A 20,630-nucleotide genomic window follows, 5' to 3' on the forward strand; every position below is an offset into this window, starting at 1 on the left:
GTAATTGATAGGGCTGTCAATTTAAGCAAATATTTGTTTATTATGAATAAAAAGTATTTAATCCAATATGTATTTACTAAACTATTATTTATTCTTCTTTATTACTGTTATTAATAATGCATATAATTTGAGAAAATATAAATGTATTAACTATTTTATTCAATATCTATTTATTTAATAAATTTGATAAATAATTATTAGTTTTATTATGCAACTAAATATATCAAGATCAAATGTTTCGGCAATCAGCCTTCTTCAGTGAATCATCTACTTCTACTACTACTAATAAAATAATAATAATAATAATAATAATAATAATTTTGATATAATTAAGTATACTAAAACACATACAAAATCGACAGCCGTAATGCACACTGTATTCCATGAATACACATATTTGAACAACATATTTTCTTTGTAATTAATAAGTCAATTTAAGGAAATATTTATTAATAATCATAATTTTATTCAATTAAATATCAATCTTATTTATTATCAAATTACTCAAGCATTTTTGTTATTCTTATTTAATGTTATTATTAATAATTATTGCTAATTAATAATAATAATTATTAAGAATAATTATGACAATGATAATTACAAAATTAATCAAATAACAGTCCCAATATTAGGTTAATCAGGTATTCCATGCATACAGAAACTCTGCTGACTCTCCATACTATATGCTAGAGAAATACTAGACTAGTATGATAGTACGCGATTTCGATCACAGCCATTGAGTTCAGTTGCATTTATTGGCGCGATCAGCAGACTCTCACCTTTAGCCTGCTCTTCATCCTCCCTCTCTTCCTCTTCCTCCTCCTGCTCCTCCTCCTGCACTAGGCTGGGGGGTCTGTAGGGCGGGGGGAGGCGCATGGGCGGAGGGACGCCGGTCTGTCCTGCTTTCTGCTTGAAGAGAAAAGCAAAGAGACTGTGAGAGAGAGAGAGTAATGCAACAGACTGTGGAAAGACACTACAAAGGACACAGGCTGACAAATAAACAGTGACAGATGATGAATATGAATGAATGATACTGGGAAAACTCTGGATGGAGAAAGATACAATGATTTATAGGGATAGTTCACCAAAAATAGAAAAGGAATCCTTCATCAGACCGTTTCAATTAAATCCTGTTCACAAAACCCATCTAATGATACGTTCACAAATCAGACTGATTCAGTTCTTAAATAAGGACTTCAGTTTGGGTCTGTTTCTCCCACAAAGCTACTTCAGAAGACTTTGAATATAGTGCATAAGTCATATGGATCCCTTTAACGCTATTTCTATGAAGCTTTCCTATTCAATTTTGGGTGAACTATTACTCAAAAGGCAGAGCAAACCCACTTAGAAACCCCAACAAAGCATGAATAAGAGAGAACGATGATAAGAGCATGAAGAAAGCTGTAAATGGCAGGGAGTAGAAATTAGGCATGGGCTATTACAAGAAGTAGTCTCGTAAAACTGCTATTGTCAGAGAAAAGCCTCAGGAGATGGACATGGGAACCATATGTGGAAAGCCACCGATGAAGTTATCATCAACATCTCAATATGAGGCACTTCAACTAACACTGGTCTATAGATTCTCAACAAACTATTTACTGATTGTGGTTTTAATGGACCCCCAAGTTCATTGGTCAATGGTCCATTCTTGTGAACAGATGTGATGCTATACATTGATATATAGTTGCTAGGGTGTTGTAAGAAGGTTTTTGAAGGGTTTTGTTATTGCTAAAGTAGTCGCTATGGGTTTTGTAGGGGGTTCAGAGAGATTTTTAGCATTTCTCTATGCGATTTATAGGATGTTCTGAGTCATTTTTTGCAGGTCTCGATGCGATTTCAAGAATGTTCTGAGTGGTTTTAGAATTTTTAGCATTTCTCGATGAGATTTATAGGATGTTCTGAGTAGGGGTTTCACAACTACTGATTTTTGCTAGTCGACTAGTTTTGCATAACAGTCGACGACTAGTCGACTAGTCGTTAAATTATTTATTCATTAAATTGACGCATTAACGCATTGAGCATTGTTAAGGAAGACAGAGGATGGAGTTCTGGTGAATTATTGGAAATGTATGTTTGAAATTCAGAAATAACATAATAAATAAATTCATCAGTTATTCTTGTGTTAATACAAAAACAGCAGCATTCATTTAAAACATTCTTGTAATTAAAACATTCTTGTTATGAACTGCCACACCACGCGCATCAGCGAACGTTGCAGATAAACATTGCCACATGGCTAGCCTCAGACAATAACATTGTCAACATCACGACATATTTTTTGCATATAGTTTTAACTGTGCGTTTTTCATTGCATCTTTAAGCAAATATCATTTAAGCATATAGGCCGATACAAGTTTGATGTAGGTTATACTGAACCACTATATTTTTGTATCACCTGCGACACACTGGCTGCGTGGCGTGAGCGTCTCAGCTTAACAGGTCGGAGTTTGCACACTGCCTGCGTGAGACACGCGATTCAGGCGCGGCTCGAACCGCTAGAGTGCAGAACAGCGGAGTTTGTATGGACCGAAGTGCATGCCTGAGCTTGTGTTTTCGGTTAAGCTGCGTTGCTTTGACATTGTGGAAAATAGAATAATAGAAACAAAATGTATTAGTCTTTTTACCCGTTATAATCAATCTAAATTAATCTCGTTTTTAATTTAAATTAATCTCGTTTTTAATTTAACTTAATTTCGTTTTTCTTTATTTAAATTTCGTTTTTTCTTTATTTAAATTTCGTTTTTCTTTTTTAAATTTCGTTTTTTCTTTATTTAAATTTCGTTTTTTCTTAATTTAAATTTCATTTGTTTTATTTAGCCTAAATTTTGTTTTTTCTTTATTTAAATTTTGTTTTTTCTTTATTTAAATTTTGTTTTTCTTTTTTTAAATCTACCCTTTAGCCTACTGTGTCAGTAATTTGTTAGTCAGAAAAATATTAGACAACCTTAAAAGTATCGCTTAAGTTAACAGACCTGTGTGTGTGCGTTTTATATCACCAGTGCAGTGTCCGTTCTCGTAGCCCCGCCCGTGTGAGGTGCGGCATTTCCCACTCGCGCTGTTCTGTAGTTTACTAAATGTTTATTAATTCTGAATGTGTCCCGTTTTGCGTGTCCATCTATATTGCACCAAATGCGACACTGCACTCCATGACCTTGACCGTTTTGGACGCATAGGTACCTCAGCGCCTGACGCCATTTTGTTTTCCGACTAGTCGATTAGGGCCGACAGCGCCGACTAGTGGTTGTGACAGTCGACTAGTCGGCTAGTCGATGAAACCCCTAGTTCTGAGTAATTTTTTGCATGTCAATGCGATTTCAAGAACGGTTTGAGTGGTTTTTAACATTTTTTGCATTTCTCGATGAGATTTATAGGATGTTCAGAGTAGTTTTTAGCACGTCACCGGTTTCTATGGTGTTTTTAGCATGTTGCTATGCGATTTTTAGCACTCTCTATTAGGGATATCAATTAACATTAATTCCCATATTCCATTGTTGTTTACATTACCAATCAATTAATCGATTAATCGTTAACCTCTTAAATCCGAAGCAGGGGGCGCTAAGTTATCATGTTACTTAACAACCACTTGCTTAACTAACACAAAAAACTTAGAAGCTTGGCTTTACAATGAATATAGGGAATCTGACCATCACTTAACAAGTGGACTAGGTCAAGCGCAACCCATGACATCCTGAGAGGGGGAGCAGGATGTCATTTGGCTCTGCAGTGAGCACCACTTGCAAAAATCGGGCTGTTTGCTGAGATCCGTGGACCCTCCTGATATACAAAATGTTGTACATACAGTACATGCAAAATAATAACACATTTACCAGTGACAACAGAGTCTAATCAAGGCTAACCATCGCTCAATAGAGCTGCAGCTATAGTAGCTCACATAAGCCGCCTCTAACCGATCTATTAGCATTAATCAGCTATTAGCAGCGCTTGCAGAAGGATGCCATAATGTTTCACTGCTCCTGAGAGCCACGCTTACTGCTGATTAATAGCTAATGAATGATGGAAGAATGATATCGAGGGAGAAAGACCGCTAATGTGTGCAAGAGCTGTGAATACAGGTATTAGCAACCGAGGCTAATTTTGCTATGTCGGCAAAAAACTATTTTGCGCACAATATATGGTAAAATCTTTGTTTATAACATACTCTTATAGGTAACTCTTCTATTTATTCTCTAGCAGTTAATTTTTTTAATCTAAATTTACATTTTCTTATGGAAAACAGCTTTAGAAATAGAAAGCAGCGAGAGTTTTCCTTCAGATATGAGCTGAAAAGTTAATTAAATTTGCAGGGTGTAATTAGAGGGCCCCATATTCTGATTGTGGTGAATAATCACGTAGCCTCGGGAGCCGAATGCAACTAATGGATGAAGGAGCAATTAGGCAAATTACTGTAATTTCAAATTAATTGCTAGAAAAAACTGTTTTAATCAAAACACTGCGACTCCAGAGGTATCTAGAAGATTTCAAATCGGGATTCTTCTGCAGGTCTCCCGGGAAGAGACACCATTTCTCAGAAACATGGGCTTGCTTGCTTGCTTGCGCGTATTTGTCCTCTTTTCTTTCATTATTTCTCTTGATTCTGGGATGTGGCGAGGGTTATAACAGATTGTGATGGGTTGTGCTTTGATGTGAGTGGAAACCAGCCTTAGACATTTACATTAGTGGACACAGAGACATCTTGAAACAGACACATAATAAATACAGCATTCAGCTTCTTTGCACAGAGACTCAGAGTGTGATCATTACAGGCAACTGGGACGTAATTACGGATCATTACGGACAATGCAGTTCCAGTGAGAATCATATTGCAGTGAATGCGGCCGATTTGAGCTCTAGCACAGACTGAAAATATTATATTCAGATATAAAATCTGAGTCTGAGAACACACTAAAAGGCATTCAAAATCTTAATTAAACCTGGGAAATTTTTTTTTATTCTGATATCATTCAGAAAAAATATATATTCAAATTTTAAAGAAGCAAAATAACAGCATTCACTTTTCTAAAAGGCCCTTGCCTTTTAGACTTTAGATAAGTATTTTCAATATTCAAGATTAAAAAAAAAAAAAAAAATGTTATACAAAATATGTTTTGGAACAAAAAAAATGATATATACACAAACAGACTACCGGTCAAAAGTTTGGAATCATTAAAGTCTCTTTTGGTCACCGAGGCTGCATATATTTAATCAAAAATACAGTTAAATATTGTTTTCTGTTTGAATATATATATATATATATATATATATATATTAATGTCATTTATTCCTGTGATGTCATTACTCCAGTCTTCAGTGTCATGATCCTACAAAAATCATACTCATACATCAATAATGTGTTACATTATTATCAATTATTATTGGTGCTCAGTTATTAATAATGGATAATGAAAATTTTGCTTTGTCATCACAAGACTAAATTATATTTTAAAATCTATTGAAATAGAAAGCAGATATTTTAAATATAAATAATATTTCACATTATTACTTTATGTATTTTTATTAAATAAATGCATACATTAAAATATAATGTGTCTGTAATATATACATACAATTAAAATTTGATTAAAACAATTGTAGCAAGATTAATTGCGTTCAACTTATTACATGCACTAAATGTATGATAAAATCATTTGATCAAATAAATCCATCCATTTTTCAAAAATAAATAAATAAATATTATATTATATTATATTATATTGATTAAAATAATAGGACTAACAAGTGTATTCATAGCCTATGACCCCTGTTAATGCCAAAGTTATTAGTAATGGAGTGTAATCTGTATTCATGTATTTAATGTTGTGCCTTAAGTTTTATTAGACAGCTGACAATAGTCAGGATAATGCAATTTATATATCGTACGGTAGTAAATATTTTATTTTAATAGGCTATATATTCATAGGATTAAGTGACTTTTACGAATTTGTATCCTGCTTAAGCATTACCTGTCCAGTCAAGGATAATTTGTCTTTGTATGCATTTGTCCCTCAATGTTCTGTTGCTTTGTCATAGGTTATTGTATTTTTTATTTTTTTAAATAATTATCTTTCTTTTTCATCATAATTATCGTTGTTCTGTTTGTTTGCGTGAAAAATCTAAAATACTCAAATAAATGTGTAAAATAAATACAAATAAATAATAGGACTAACAAGATTAATTGCATTCATTTTTATCTTGTCATCTCATAATTTTTTAATAATTACATGCACAAAATTTACAGCACTATTTGCAATACCTGCCAGCACATATATTTTCTTGCAGGATTTGTTGAAAAGGTGAAAGAGCCACAACTCAAGAGGTTTGCTTAGCAGAGCGCAGGTTTGTACTCACCTGGGCGGCTTTCCTCTTAGCCTTATGCTGTCTAATGCTGGGGGCCGTCACTGAAGCAGGCTGCGAACACACACACACACACACGAAGAAAGTCAACCTCACGGATAACGAACACGGACACATCAGCTCAAGAGATTTGTGCGTTCCCAGTTTGGGGCTGAGAGAGAACGAAATCAATTATCTCAGACAGAGAAAGACATCATTCACTGACATCCCCTTAGTGTCACCATTACTGTTGAAGTCATCCAATCAGGAGGGATTAGCACATGGGAACAGCACCACAAGATCCTGTGCTTGTATGGTTGCTTAGGCTGAAGTACCCAACCTACAGGGCATTCCAACTAAGGTCATAAAAATCATTAAGTTGTACTGTATGAAACAACAGCTCTGCTCGATTGTGCTCGAGGGTCAACACAGACCGGTTCAGGAAGAGCTTCTTCCCTCACATCACACAGATCCTCAATAAGGATGCTGCTAGAGGCCCATACGCTGCTCTCTGACCACAATATTGTGATACAAAAAATCATACATTGTCTTTAGTAATACATATGTTCCCCCTCACATTTCAACCGCACTTCCTACTTATTATTATTTGAATATTATTTAGATTTTTTAACAGATAAACATATTGGCCAGGCCAGGTAATCGGCAGCTAAATAGCCTATGACTTTGCCAATGGATAATAAACAATTTAATTAAGTTACTAAGTATTAAACAATTTAATTAAGTAATTCATTGAGTAAATATTACGTAAAATAAATAATATAAATAAATAAATAAATGACAAACACATTTGTGAAATTCTCAACTGCATATGCATTTTATATATTTATAATTACTATAGATAAATAAATACATATTTATTATAATTATTACATGTATTATTTATAAAATTCTTTTACATTATTTAAATATTGCTAATTAGACAAAACTATATAAAAATGTTTAAAATTATTAAGGACTTTGTCAATGGATAATAAACAGTTTGTGTTAAGCAATATATTGTGAATTTCCAGTAATTTGAGAAAACATTTGCATATGTGTGTGTAGAATAAGGTTCTGTGTGTGTGTTAATAGTAATTACTATTACTATTCATAACTATACTATTAGTAAATGCATAAATATTTATTTTAATTATTACAATCTCTAAATGTTACAATTATATTAATTATAACATCAAATATATACACAATTAAATATAATATAATTACTACACGCAATATATATACACATTTTATATTAGAAATATTACATATTTATATACAATTTTATCACAATATCTACATATTACTATTTTGATATCTAGAACTCTATTTACACTATTTAGAAAAGTTTAGTTTCAGTAATTTGAGTACTTATTAATAAAATACATAAATGCATATGATTATTTATTATAATTATTACATGCATTATTTATGAAAATAATTGTATTACAATATCTAAATATTACTGTACTATCTAAATGTCATAAATTATTATAATATAAACTATAATATCATTAAATGTATGCATATTAAATTCAATATTAAAATATATATACTTCTATTATTATTATTATTATTATAATAATAAGGTTCCATTTTTATTAACAATGAAAGAGCAGAGATAACAGGAAATAATGCACATCTGCATGAGGAAACAATAGTGATGAGCAGTAATATGTGTGTGGCCACAACTATAACATTTATTTGTGTTTTCATTGTGCTTTTTTCCCCTTATGCAAAGTAAAGGGCACATATGTTACAAAACTTGGATGACACAGTTAAAGGATGCAAGAACAATGTTTACTTCAAAATAGAGGCACATTATGGAAAACAACAGGGGACTAAAAGCAATCGAAAGAATGCTAGACCTTTAACAGCAGAGCTGCGGGAGGAAGTGGCCCAAGAGTGCGGCGTCATTTACCAGTGACTTCAGAAGCGACTGAGTGGAATTATTATTGTTGAACTGGAAATGAATTGGCCCCATTTTCAAGAATGAGAGCACTCAGGCATGGACAGGGGGGTCATATCTGAGGTGCACAGTGGCAGGAGAAGATGATGGCATTTTAAATGAAATGGCAGGTTTACCCGTGGAGTGGAGCACAGGCTCTGAACGACGAAGACTACGGGAGCGGACGCCGCTTTGATAGCCTGTACTGCCTCCTCATGGCTGGCGTTCTGCAAATCCACTCCAGAAACCTATTTATCACACAGGATGACGGAAGGACAAAGGACAAGAGGGAGGAGAGAGAGAGAGAGAGATAGAGAATTTAAAGGGGACATGCATTTGAAAACGATTATTTAGCAAAAAACAGGTTACGATGTCAGAACCATGTGCAAATAAGCCCGCCCACATTTACATATCAACATGTGTGTTCATCTGGGAGTGTCAAGTTGCTGAAAACTGAATGACAGTGAATTAAGCCAGTCGTTTTTATATGCAAAGACATTAGCCAATAATAAAATATGTCATTTATATATTGTCTTAAACGTACAGTAGCAAAAACAGTAAAGAAAAACTTAATTACAGATTCAGGGATGAATAAAAATGCTACAAAACAAAGAATATGACCCCTTTAAATTGGTTAGGAAGCAGAAAAGACCATAATATTAATGGGTGTAGTGGTGTACTAATAAGCAACAGCAAATGCATCTGAACATGCATGTGTGTGTGTTTCTCAGACCTGTAAGATCTTGTCTCCTGTTTTAAGGGCACCCGTGCGTCCAGCTGGGCTTTCTGGCAGCACCTGTTTGATGAAAATGCCCTTCAGCTCCTCTCCGTTCTTCAGCCTCTTTATAACGGTGCGTCCGCCCACTATGCTGATACCCAGAGACTCCTGCGTCTCTAGCCGTACCTCCACTCTGAGACCCAAAAAATAAGTGTTTTTGAAAGACTCTTCTGCTCACCAAGACTGCATTTATTTGATCCAAAATTCAGTTAAGAAAGTAATGGTGTGAAATGGTTTGCTATTTGAACATATTTTAAAATGTAATTCATTCCTGTGATGCAAAGCTGAATTTTCAGCATCATTACTCCAGAGATACTTCTAAAAACAGTTTTGCTGTGGAACCATTTTTTCAGGATCCTTTGATGATGTCTTTACTTTTAACTGGTAGTGTATATATTTAATGATATAGCCTACTATAGTAAAAAATAAAATAATATAATATACTTCTTATTAATGAGGCTTGTTAGATTTATTATCTGTGATACAAAAACATTAAATCATCACTTCCTGTCTCTATTACAGTCAACTGAGCAACGTATACAGAGCAGGGTTTCCGTTGTCCGGTAATTGCCGGACATTGGCCGGAAAAAAAATTAAATGTCCGACAAAATTAAATCTCTCCGGTCAAATTGTCCGATTAAAATTACCTAATAATCCCGCCCCCCTAACACAATCTGAATTTGAGAATAAGCCTAAAATGTATAAAACAAAAATACACCAACCTTTGGCTATATTATAAAGGAACAGGCTCTACCGTTTGAAAGTTATTAAACAACATCGCATGCTGCATTTCAAATAAAGCGCACGCCTAAAACGGCTGTAATATAGACCTAAACAACGAACGAATGAGTGAGACGTTTCAAATATGGCCAGGCCCAGGCAGACTAGCCGTAAAAGCTTTTTTCAGAGGCCAGACGCGACGGACGATGGTGAATCAGGAACGCCTGAAGCCTCAGATGTCCAGACAGCTCCACCACCACCGGAGAAAAAGCAGAATCGGATCAAGACGAAGCAGCGAAGTCGCCTTGCGGAGAACAAGTTTACGTGGCTTATGCGCATTGCAAGTTGTGGAGAGACACTAGCCGCGTTTCCATTAGGCTACCCTTCAAATTGCGCAAATTGAAATTGCGAATTAAAAATACGCACAATGGAAACACGTTAATTTCGCAAAAACTCCCGTTTATCGCAAGAACGTTTTTATGCTCCGCATGAGGTGGTTTTTCAGGCAATTCGAAAAAGGAATATTTCGCAAAACTGCAATGGAAACAGTTTTTGCGCATTTGCAGTCACCTGACTTAGAAGACGCGGTGTGTTTGAGGTCCATGTATAGCTACGCAAATAATAATAATTTTATATTATTTTATTATATTATAACATTTAATAAGCTATATTTAGAAGACGCTTTTATGCAAAAAAGGAACAAAGCTGAGTGTGGAGCGCGCACTGCATGGCACGGAGGCGCGGGCGTGACCACTTGCATTTTCCTATTAACAGTGGAAACAACTTAAAATACTCTATCATTTCTGGTCATACAGAAAAATAATAATACATTATTCTCAACTACTTTTATTTGTGTAAACTCACAATAACAAGAAAACGTTGTGCTTTTGTAAAATAAAATAAAACAATCAGACGCACTTTCATGATCTCCATAAACTGGAGCGTGAGAACTGAAACAAAATATAGCCTATGTAGGCTAAAGCTTGAAATGTCCACTTTAAAATGAACAAATTCGAATCGAAAGCTAATACCTTCTGATTATGTACCTAATCCGTATGAAAGGTGCATTTCTCTCTAAAAGCGCATCTGCTTAACAGCGGAGATGGAGATGTGATTTTAGCCAACACTTAGAAAACAATAGTTTATTCATAATATTAATGGCTCTTCTCATTCAGCACTGCAGGAAAAACATCAATTCCAGGTTCTAATTTGGCCTTTGAAAACCAGTAAAATCGACATGTTTTCCATATTAATTTGTGAATATTTTAAATGTTTAATAAAGGGGCAAAAAGTCATAAACAAAAATCAGAAAATGCGTCGGTATTTACTTTTTTGCGCAGCAGTTTGTGTAGCCAGTTCAAATAAAAATTTTGGTGTTCAACTTTGCGTTTTAAAAAGACAACCGTTCATTTTTCGTTTTTCAATTACGGGTTAAAAAAGGAAAAACGAATGGACAAAAGTAGCCTACATGGATCGTTTGGACAGAATACGAGACAGAGTTCTTTATTAAATTCATAAAAGAAACAATAATTAGCCTATAGGAATACTGGATTCTAAATCTCAAATAAATGCCACAATCAAAACCTCGGAGCAGAAATGAGGGCGAAACACCCAGAAACTCCTTATGTGTCGTTCGCAGTACAAGGGTCTTTCTCTGCCATTAATGCTTGGATAACACACGCCACGTCTCCTTCCATTAATCATAATAATAATGTCTAATGCGGTGGCTGTGATATTATATAAACCAACGTCTGTTGCCGTGATTTTTAAAATGACTTATCGTGAGAGAAAAAAGGACGTTTTAGTCGCATATAACATCTGTTAATGGAAACGCCGTCATTTCGCAATAGTTTTTTATCGATATTTAGATAATAGCGCAAAACATTTGCGCAAATCTGTAATGGAAATGCGGCTATTTACTAGGGGTGGCACGGTACATGAAAAAACATCCGAACCGTTCGGTTCGCTTGTCTCGGTTCGGTGCGTGTGTGCGTCGCGCGGTTCGCACGGTTCGACGCATGCGCAATGTAGCCTTGTGCCCGTGCTACTGCTAATACAATGCTAAATCATAAATCAGACAAATGTAGAATAACATTACAATGTCCAGCAATCGATTTAAATAGTACACTGGGTTTACTAGACATTTAATGAGATCAACTCCACTAGGCTATATGTTGTTTTTTTCACGTGAATAAATAGGCTACATAGATCGACTGTTCCACGTACCGGTATGTACTTTAATGGTCCAGTGGCAGAACTTGCCAAGCGTGTCAAAGGTTCTGAGTTCTAATCTGCACTCGTATATATTTTTCTTTTTCATCAAAACCGATTATGTTTATCAGCGGTTGTATATCAAGCAGGGACAGATTTGTATGAATTTTGTTTTGTGATTTCATCGGAACGAATAGAGTAGCCTAGAGTCTCCTCAACGGACTGAAGCGCGCGTCTGAGTGAAGAATGTGCGGCCGCTGCGGTGTGTGCGCGAGCCACGAGAACACTGTATCAGCGCCACTGATCGCAACGGCAACGAGCACTTTGATCACTTGATTAAAAAAAACACATTTCAGCGCTAGATTGCTTCTTATTTAACAAACGAACGAAACGAATACTTTGCTAGTTAACTGGAAATGTTTTATTTATTTGTATTGGTACATCCGTGCTGGGACATAATATCAACCCTGGCAAAAAGTGGTGACAAATAACTGTCCGACACAGCGCACGGGAAATGAGAAGCTGCGTTTTGCAAACACACCCCATTTATGAAATAAATTAATTAATAATTAGATAATTCAGCTATATATCATATGCTGAAGTAAATTTTTGGAGTGTTAAAGATTAAAAGAAAAAACAACAACAAGAACCGTACAGAACCGAAAACCGTGACCCAAAAACCGTGATACGAACCGAACCGTGGGTTTTGTGAACCGTGCCACCCCTACTATTTACACCGCGAGATATTCAGATATTTTATGTGGGGAAGGGGGATTGGTTTGTTAAACTATAGCCTGGAACACACCAAGCCGACGCAGACGAACTAGCACTGATGAAAGCCGACTGTGTTGTCGCCTCGCGTCGGGGTAAAAAGCTGCACTTGAACACACCGAGAGAACTACAGCCGACTGTCAGCTAGAATGCGCGTTCTGCGCCTGCGTGTAAATGAGACAGCTGTCTATTTCTGCAGATATATTCGTCTATATTCGTCATTCAAAAAGGGAAACCGGCGCTGCCGGCTGCAGTTACACAAACCGTAAACAAAGCAGTGCGTGCTTACCGTTTTGAATATCAATCCTGCTAAACACTGTCTTTATTCCACTCCTCTCGTGTTAATATTGAAATATTCGCCAAGGAACACTCAGATAAGATGACATATCATTAGAACAGCCTTCTATCTGTACCGTTTTGACTTTGCCCGCTATTTTGCTATTATTCTCTATATGGGCTGAACAGCCAATCAGAGTTCCCTCTTTCACCGACGGCCCGACGCCGATTCAACATGTCGAATCGGCCGTTACAAAGCCGACGAGGACCAATTTCAGCCGACGGTGCGGAACACACTGAGAAGATTTAGTCGGCCGACGCACGGAAACTGCCCGACGGCCGACCGTCGGCTTGGTGTGTTCCAGGCTTAAGAATGTGAAACCATAGTAAAAACAATTGGCGTTGATTGACGCCAATCGGACGTTCATGTTTTTTTTCCGTCTATTTGAAAGTTAGGCTAATAAACATGTTGCTTTCTATATGGCCTGATTATGTAATTTTTTTAAGTTACATAGCCTGCCTCCAGTTTTCCTCAACTTGACTAATTAAGAGGCAATATTTGACCGGCATATCATCAAAATGTCCGGAAAACGAAATCTCTGCCGGTCACTTTGACCGGCACCATTTTTTTCTAGCGGAAACTCTGATACAGAGATAGAACATAAAAAATATATATATTATTAAGTATAGAAGGTGGTTGTCAAAAACAACATTTATCATAATAATAATAATAATAGTAGTATTAGCTTATCTCTCTTTCTATATATGTATGTGTATATAGAATAGAATAAAATAAAATGTTTGTTACTTTGATCTTTATGTATGCCAAATATCTTGCATTTTCTGTAAAGCTGCTTTGAAACGATGTGAAAAGCGCTATACAAATAAATGTGAATTTAATTAAATAATACATTTTATATTTTTATGTATTTTTTACTTTAAATTTATTATAAATATATAAATTTGTTTTATTTTACGAAGGTGTCAATTATTTATGTCAATACTTTTTCATTTTTTGTTACTTCCACCTTTCTATTGAAATCTCTTGAACCACACACAACTTCAGTGTATTTAGTGTGTTTTACCTGCGTGGGGGACCCCAGTGACTGAACGCCGGCGTCTCCTCACCTTCTCCCTCCTCTCTTTCTGGAAGATCACTGCGGACAATAGATTTACTGTACAGTTAGAATAGTAACCAAAATTCTTAAATTACACTGTAAAAAATGATTGCTGTGATTATCACAACTTAAAATTCAACATTTGAATAAGAAGTAATTTGTTGTTTCAACTTAAAAAAGTACTTGTTTGTGCTTGACTTAAAATATTAAGTTTAGTTAACTTTAGTTTAGTTGGTTATTTAAGTTCTCTCAACAAATTTTAAGTTAAGAATTGCAGCTACATTTTTACAGTGTACCATCAAATTCTCAGTATTAATGATCAGTAACGCCAAAAAGTTAACTGCTACCTGTGGCCTCCTCTGATTGGACCGGCAGCGCCCTGGTTTCTTCTCTTCCTGCTGCGAGAAGAAGTCCGCTGCGCAGATCTGCAGAGCAAGACAGTAAGTTATAGATGCATAACATGTTATAGATGCATAACAGTCACAGAGTCATAATAGACTGAATCAAACTCATCAAGTTCAGATAAAATGTGTGTAAGATTCCGACTTTAATCATCTCAGATCTGTCTTGACAGTTCACAAAAAGCAAGCGACACTATTTTTGAAATATTTAATCTGATGAATTCAACAAATGAATTTCAGTGTAAAAGCAGGAAAGCATAAAGTATGATTTGAATTGGATTAATAACAAATAAAGAATTCAGTCATCCTACAGGCTTGTTTGACTTAAAATCTCTGATACAAAAAATTAAATCAACGCATCACTTCCTGTCTCTATTAAGGTCAACTGAGCTACATACTGAAAAACAAAGCTAGAATGTGAACAACAATAATAATAGTATAAAATTATTATTTTTAGTTATGATTAATGATGTTGCGTAATATATTTGGTCATTATATTCATTTAATTTAATAATATAATCTTTTTTTTTACAGTCTAAACATCAATACTGTGTGCATAGTAAATACAATCATTAATTGGCTATTAATTTTAAAAAACATCTTGTATGTGTACAAACCAAAAGGACACACACACACACACACACACACACACACACCATTAACAGCTGGCCGAGTCTCAGCTGCGTTTCACACCAATTTGACACCATTCATTGTGTGACTCAAAACGGCATTTTATATCCGTTTCTCACTTTTCTTCAATTTCTCTACCACACCTGGGTTATAACGCAGTGGTAGCTCAATTATTTAAAAAAAAAAGAGTTAATTGTGATAATCTAAGATAAACATGATCATTTTCTAATACTTGTACCATATAAAAAAGCATAAATCTCTCATTTCTGATTAACACCACAAATTTTTGTTCTCTCAAAGTACTCTTAAACACTCAAAATAATTTGAGTATCTTATTTTTACATCTTTAAAAATGTAGTCTTTTAACTGTCCTAAGAATTAAAGCTGCACATTTGTCCAGCAGGTGGCATTATGGCTCTATTAGAAAACATGGTAATTACAATTCCTCACAAGGCATCAATCTTTATGAACACAGGTACTACAAAAAACGTATTTAATGACTTTAAGGTGTGTATTAGCTAGTAGAGATATGTTTTTAAAATGTTATTACCTGCTATATGCATCTGTACTCTCAAAAATAAACCAATGACAACATGGTAATTTTGTTTGTAAACAGAAGTTAGTTAAGTGATGGATATAGTTGGGGTGTGTATTTATTACAGCTGGAGACTCACTCAGTGTCCGTGTCGGTCAAGGTAAGTTCTGAGCCTTCGTTTCTGGAGTCAGAGTCTGCCTCGCTGTCCGCTGCCTCCAACCATGAGGCAGGCTGACCTGAGAACAGACGTATAAATATCAAACTGTACCGAACTGTACTTATTTAAATAAACCTTGTTTTAAAGACAAACACTCACCGAGGGGAATTTGTGAGAGCTGCAACTGAATCTTCTCAAAGCTTGTGGAAAGATCATCGTTCACCGCAGGGAACTGTGGCAGCAACAACACAAGAGTTTCAATCACGTATTCTTGTGGGATTTGATCTTAAATAAAAATAAAATAAATAAAAAATCTAATGCTGTGAACTTGATGACCAGTGTTGGGTAAGTTACTTTAAAAAAGTAATTAGTTATAGTTACTAGTTACTTCTCATAAAAAGTAACTGAGTTACATCATTACAAAAGTAACTAATTACCAGGGAAAGTAACTATTCCGTTACTTAAAAAAAAAGAAGAAAAAAAAAGAAAAAAAGAGTTTAAATATGTAAAATAACTTGGATACTCCCAATATTAAATATGTTAAATGAATGAAATGGACACTAAATAGAATAAATTATTATTATAAAACATTGTACACTAATCTATACTATTTTAATGTAAGAGACACCTATTAACTTTAATATTAAAATATTATCATTACTATAGTGGAACAACAAAACACAATAGATGGTTTAGAACTTTTCATATGTATTGCACAGACCACAACTGGCCAACAAATAAGTCTAAAAATAAATTATGCTTCTTAAGAAATGTACCAATAAATAAATAGAAATAAAACATATACATACACATACACTCTTTTTAATGCAAATTAAAATGATAAAACACACACACACACACACACACACACACCTTTACAACTGGTCGACATACTGTATAGCCTACTTGAAGTATTTTCTTCCTCACAAAAGTAAACAGTTTAACAAAAAGTGCTCTAAATATAATACTGAACAATGTACCAACATAAATAATAATAATAAAATATAACATTTTTGGGTTTTATTTTTATAACCTACAGAGAAAGTCATCATCAGAGGTTATTTAAGCCAAATTCTAGTCGTGTTTGCCGCACGTGTTCACAACCGGTCAAACAAAGATGTTTTCTATGAACATTCCCTGCAGGTTATTTTGGAGTTTCATTTTATAACCATGTAAACTAATTTAAACGTTGCAGATGATACCAATATGCTACAGAGATTATTCTAATGCTGAAATGTGTAATTTATTTATAAACAAACTATATTATGCTCGGACACACTCTGCCTTCTCTTGTGCACTGTTGCTCACGGCGTTCGCCTCTCTTTTGTCCAGTCCAGCGCCTCATAAACACACACACACCAGAGAAAAAACTCTGCAGGCCCTATGGCTGAGAGAGAGCCTACTCGGATGAAAACCGCTTCAGTGAGATCAATTATAGTAACGCCGCATTTTATTGTCAGTAACAGTAACGGCGTTGTAACAGAGGAAACAGTAATTCGTTTGATTACTCGTAACTGAAAAAAAATAACGCTGTTAGTAACGCGGTTTATTTACTGTATTTATTAAACAGTTAAGCGTTGGCGCTTGCAACGCCAAGGTCATGGGTTCGATTCCCAGGGAAAGCAAGAACTGATAAGAATGTAAATGTGTACCTTGAAATGCAATGTAAGTCGCTTTGGGTAAAAGCGTCTGCCAAATGCATAAATGTAAAAGAAAATCTAATGAAAGTCTAGAAGTAGGCCAGGTCATTTCAGCCCCCAGTGTTACAGTTATGAAAATGAAAAATGTAAGCCAAAAGGTATTTTAACACTTTGTATGGCTTTAAAACCTACAAAATCATATTTGGCATCGGAGTATCATTATGCATCACCTGTTCTTGCGAATCAGCTTGAGCATTGAACTGGAAGAGGTTGGAAGTCGCTGGTTTTTCCCAGGAACGAGTCTTCTCGCTGAGGTATGAAGGCAGACTAGCGCTCCCTTGATCCTTCATGGTGTCCATCTCCTGCTCTTCATCATCTTCATCCACAGCCATCTCTCGCTCCAGGCCGGGCAGGAGGTCAGTGGTGAGGGGAGAGGCATAGCGTGGCTCGGCGTCAAGGATTAGCTCGGGCTCCTCGTCCAGGTCGTCAGATAAGACAGAGTCATTTCCAAAGTCCTACACACAAAGAACATGACTTTTCAATTTAAAATTCCATCTGTTTTTCACACAAAGCTAAGAACACATCAAGAGAGTCGTATGAACCACTTTTATGGTGTATTTTTCGAGCATTATTAGACAGAAAAAGAGCAGTGTAAATATTCTGCTAAACATCTACTTTTGTGTTCCACAAAAGAACGACATAAAGGTTTGGAATGACATGAGGGTGAGTGAATGATGAGAGGATTAGATTTTTGGCTGAACTATGGCTTTTACCGCCAAATTTTGTGGGATTTGAACCTTCTGGTGACCAATTCATCAAGCTAAAATGTTCATATTTATATCAATAGTGGTAAAAAAGAAAAAGAATCTTTAGTCAAAACATTTATTATAAAGTTTTACTAGACCCAGTCTGACTTTGTAATGGTCTCTGGTTGGGTTAATTTTTGGGTAAAAAATCCCTTTAACAGCACACTGATAATAGTTTATTAACCGATTTTTGTGGGATTTGAACTTGCAAACTTCTTCTGACCAATCAAAATCTTGAACCACAAGGCAAAATTTATCAAATACAAGTAAAGATTTTCATATTTTTATTTATATTGCTTAAAAACATCATCTTTGGTCAAAACAAGGCCCAAGAGGTTTACTACAAATTCTTGTGGGATTTGAACCTACAACCTTCTGCCAACCAACCTAAATCTTGAACCACAAGGCCATATCAACCAAATACAATTTAAAAAGTTCATATTTACATCTACATTGCTTAAAAATGTCATCTGTAGTCAAAACAAGGTCCAAGAGGTTTACTACAAATTCTTGTGGGATTTAAACCTGTAACCTCCCACCTACCAACCTAAATCTTGAACCACAAGGTGAGATAAATCAAATACAAGCTAAAATGTTAATATCAATAGTGCTCAAAAACATCATCTTTAGTCAAAACAAGGCCCAAGAGTTTTACCAAACTCAGTCAAAATCTATCCGACTTGGTTTCAGTTTCTGAGTTGATTCCCCCATAAAGAAACTCTTGATAACGAAACCCTATGCTACTTTATACCCCTTTTAACATTCTTCCCCCCTAAATCATCCGCTAACAGAAACGTCTGATGTTGGAGGGGGCGTGTAAGGTAGAGACATCTCACCTCCTGTCTGTCTGCCGCATACAAAGCAGCTCTTTCTATCCCTGCAACAGGGTGCCGGAGCTTGTCCTCCTCTCCCTCTTCCACACACTTACGGATCATAAGAGCTGAAAGCGCACTTTTCCCCCGCGACGCTCCAACAAGCCGACTCAGCTCCTTTCTCACTCATCCCCCCCACCCTTGCGGAGAGCAGAACCAATTTGCCATGAAAAATGTGCAGAGTCTAAAATCTTAATGGTGCAATTAGTCTCGTTTTGAGTAGATTTACGGCAGCACTTGACTCGGCCGCCTCAATTACATCTTTGCTAAAATTCAAGGATAATACGGTACATTTCAAAGGCCCATAGAGGGGGTCATGCATCACCTCCAAAAAGATCCCTCTCAGGAGGCTCGCTCATTTGCTCCTCTTTTTCCTCACACTCTTTTTCTTTCTTGCTTCAGTGCATGCTCTCTTTGTTAAATCACAACTGTAGTTGGGTTTCCTTCCTACATATTGATGGACATTAGCCTGTTTGCAGATGTTTAGAGCAGGGGTCTTAAACTTTTTTCATGCCAAGGACCAACAACAAAACATTTAGTCTAACTTTATTTTATTAACTTCTGCTAATGTAACTAAATTTACTTGCATTTTTGTTTAAAAAAATTCACACTTTTTTTTTGTTCAGACCAATCTATATATGGCGAATCTGCTTTACAATAAATATGATATATATATATATATATATACACACACACACACATATATATATATATATAACACTACGGTTCAAAAGTTTCTTATGCTCACCAGGGCTGCATTTTTTTTATCAAAAATACAGTAAAAACATTAATATTGTGCAATATAACAATTTTAAATAACGTTCTATTTTCATATATTTTAAAATGCCATTTATTCAGCAAAGCTGAATTTTCAACATAATTACTCCAGTGTCACATGACCCTTCAGAAACCAATCTAATATTTTGTGGAAACTGTCAGCAATTTTTGATGATTTGATAAAAAAAAAAAAAACAGCCTTTATTTGAAATATAAATCTTTACTGACACTTTCAATCAATTTAATGAATTCTTGCTGAATAAAATGATTAACTGCTTGCAAAATAATTTAAGTAAAGGCGTATTCTGAATACCTCTGGCATAGATGGGAGAGTGTGGCTGATGACCTGCTTTGCCGCTGGTTGCTCATCGGCGCCCTCTACAGGCCAAGAGGACAGCTGCTCACTACCTCTGTCCTCTGTCTGTATAGTTCATAGAAACAAAAGAATGCAAAAAATCAATACAAAATATACGGACATATCACATGTAGCCTTTTGCCACTAGTAGGAGTTAACTATTTAGCTACAAGCCAAACAATCTTGTTTGGCAAGCTGCATCAAGAAAAAAATTAAGTGGATAATTGTGAGGAAGATTAAAATAAGAAATAAAGTCATACTGTGAGATATAGTCACATTGTGGTGGACTAGTTTGAGAGCTTGGT

At 35.4% G+C, this 20,630-nt stretch overlaps 1 protein-coding gene across 9 annotated transcripts in view; it reads right to left on the bottom strand.

Moving 5' to 3' along the window:
• patj (PATJ crumbs cell polarity complex component) overlaps positions 1–20,630 on the bottom strand; it is a 119,342-nt gene that overhangs the window by 65,584 nt on the left and 33,128 nt on the right. For 4 of the 9 annotated variants that reach the window (XM_082138658.1, XM_082138660.1, XM_082138654.1 and 1 more), the window contains exons 21-30: positions 20,284–20,391; positions 17,746–18,030; positions 16,035–16,107; positions 15,858–15,954; positions 14,497–14,577; positions 14,120–14,191; positions 9,012–9,189; positions 8,416–8,526; positions 6,346–6,405; positions 780–909 (exon numbers count right to left, since the gene is read on the bottom strand). In XM_082138658.1, the coding sequence (XP_081994784.1) occupies positions 780–909; positions 6,346–6,405; positions 8,416–8,526; positions 9,012–9,189; positions 14,120–14,191; positions 14,497–14,577; positions 15,858–15,954; positions 16,035–16,107; positions 17,746–18,030; positions 20,284–20,391 (1,195 nt within the window). The remainder of the gene's footprint in view (positions 1–779; positions 910–6,345; positions 6,406–8,415; positions 8,527–9,011; positions 9,190–14,119; positions 14,192–14,496; positions 14,578–15,857; positions 15,955–16,034; positions 16,108–17,745; positions 18,031–20,283; positions 20,392–20,630) is intronic. The other 5 variants (XM_082138661.1, XM_082138659.1, XM_082138662.1 and 2 more) reach the window with 3 other exon arrangements.

Source organism: Leuciscus leuciscus (genome assembly GCF_965113295.1).
Source record: "Leuciscus leuciscus genome assembly, chromosome: 15".
Lineage (NCBI taxonomy): Eukaryota > Metazoa > Chordata > Actinopteri > Cypriniformes > Leuciscidae > Leuciscus > Leuciscus leuciscus.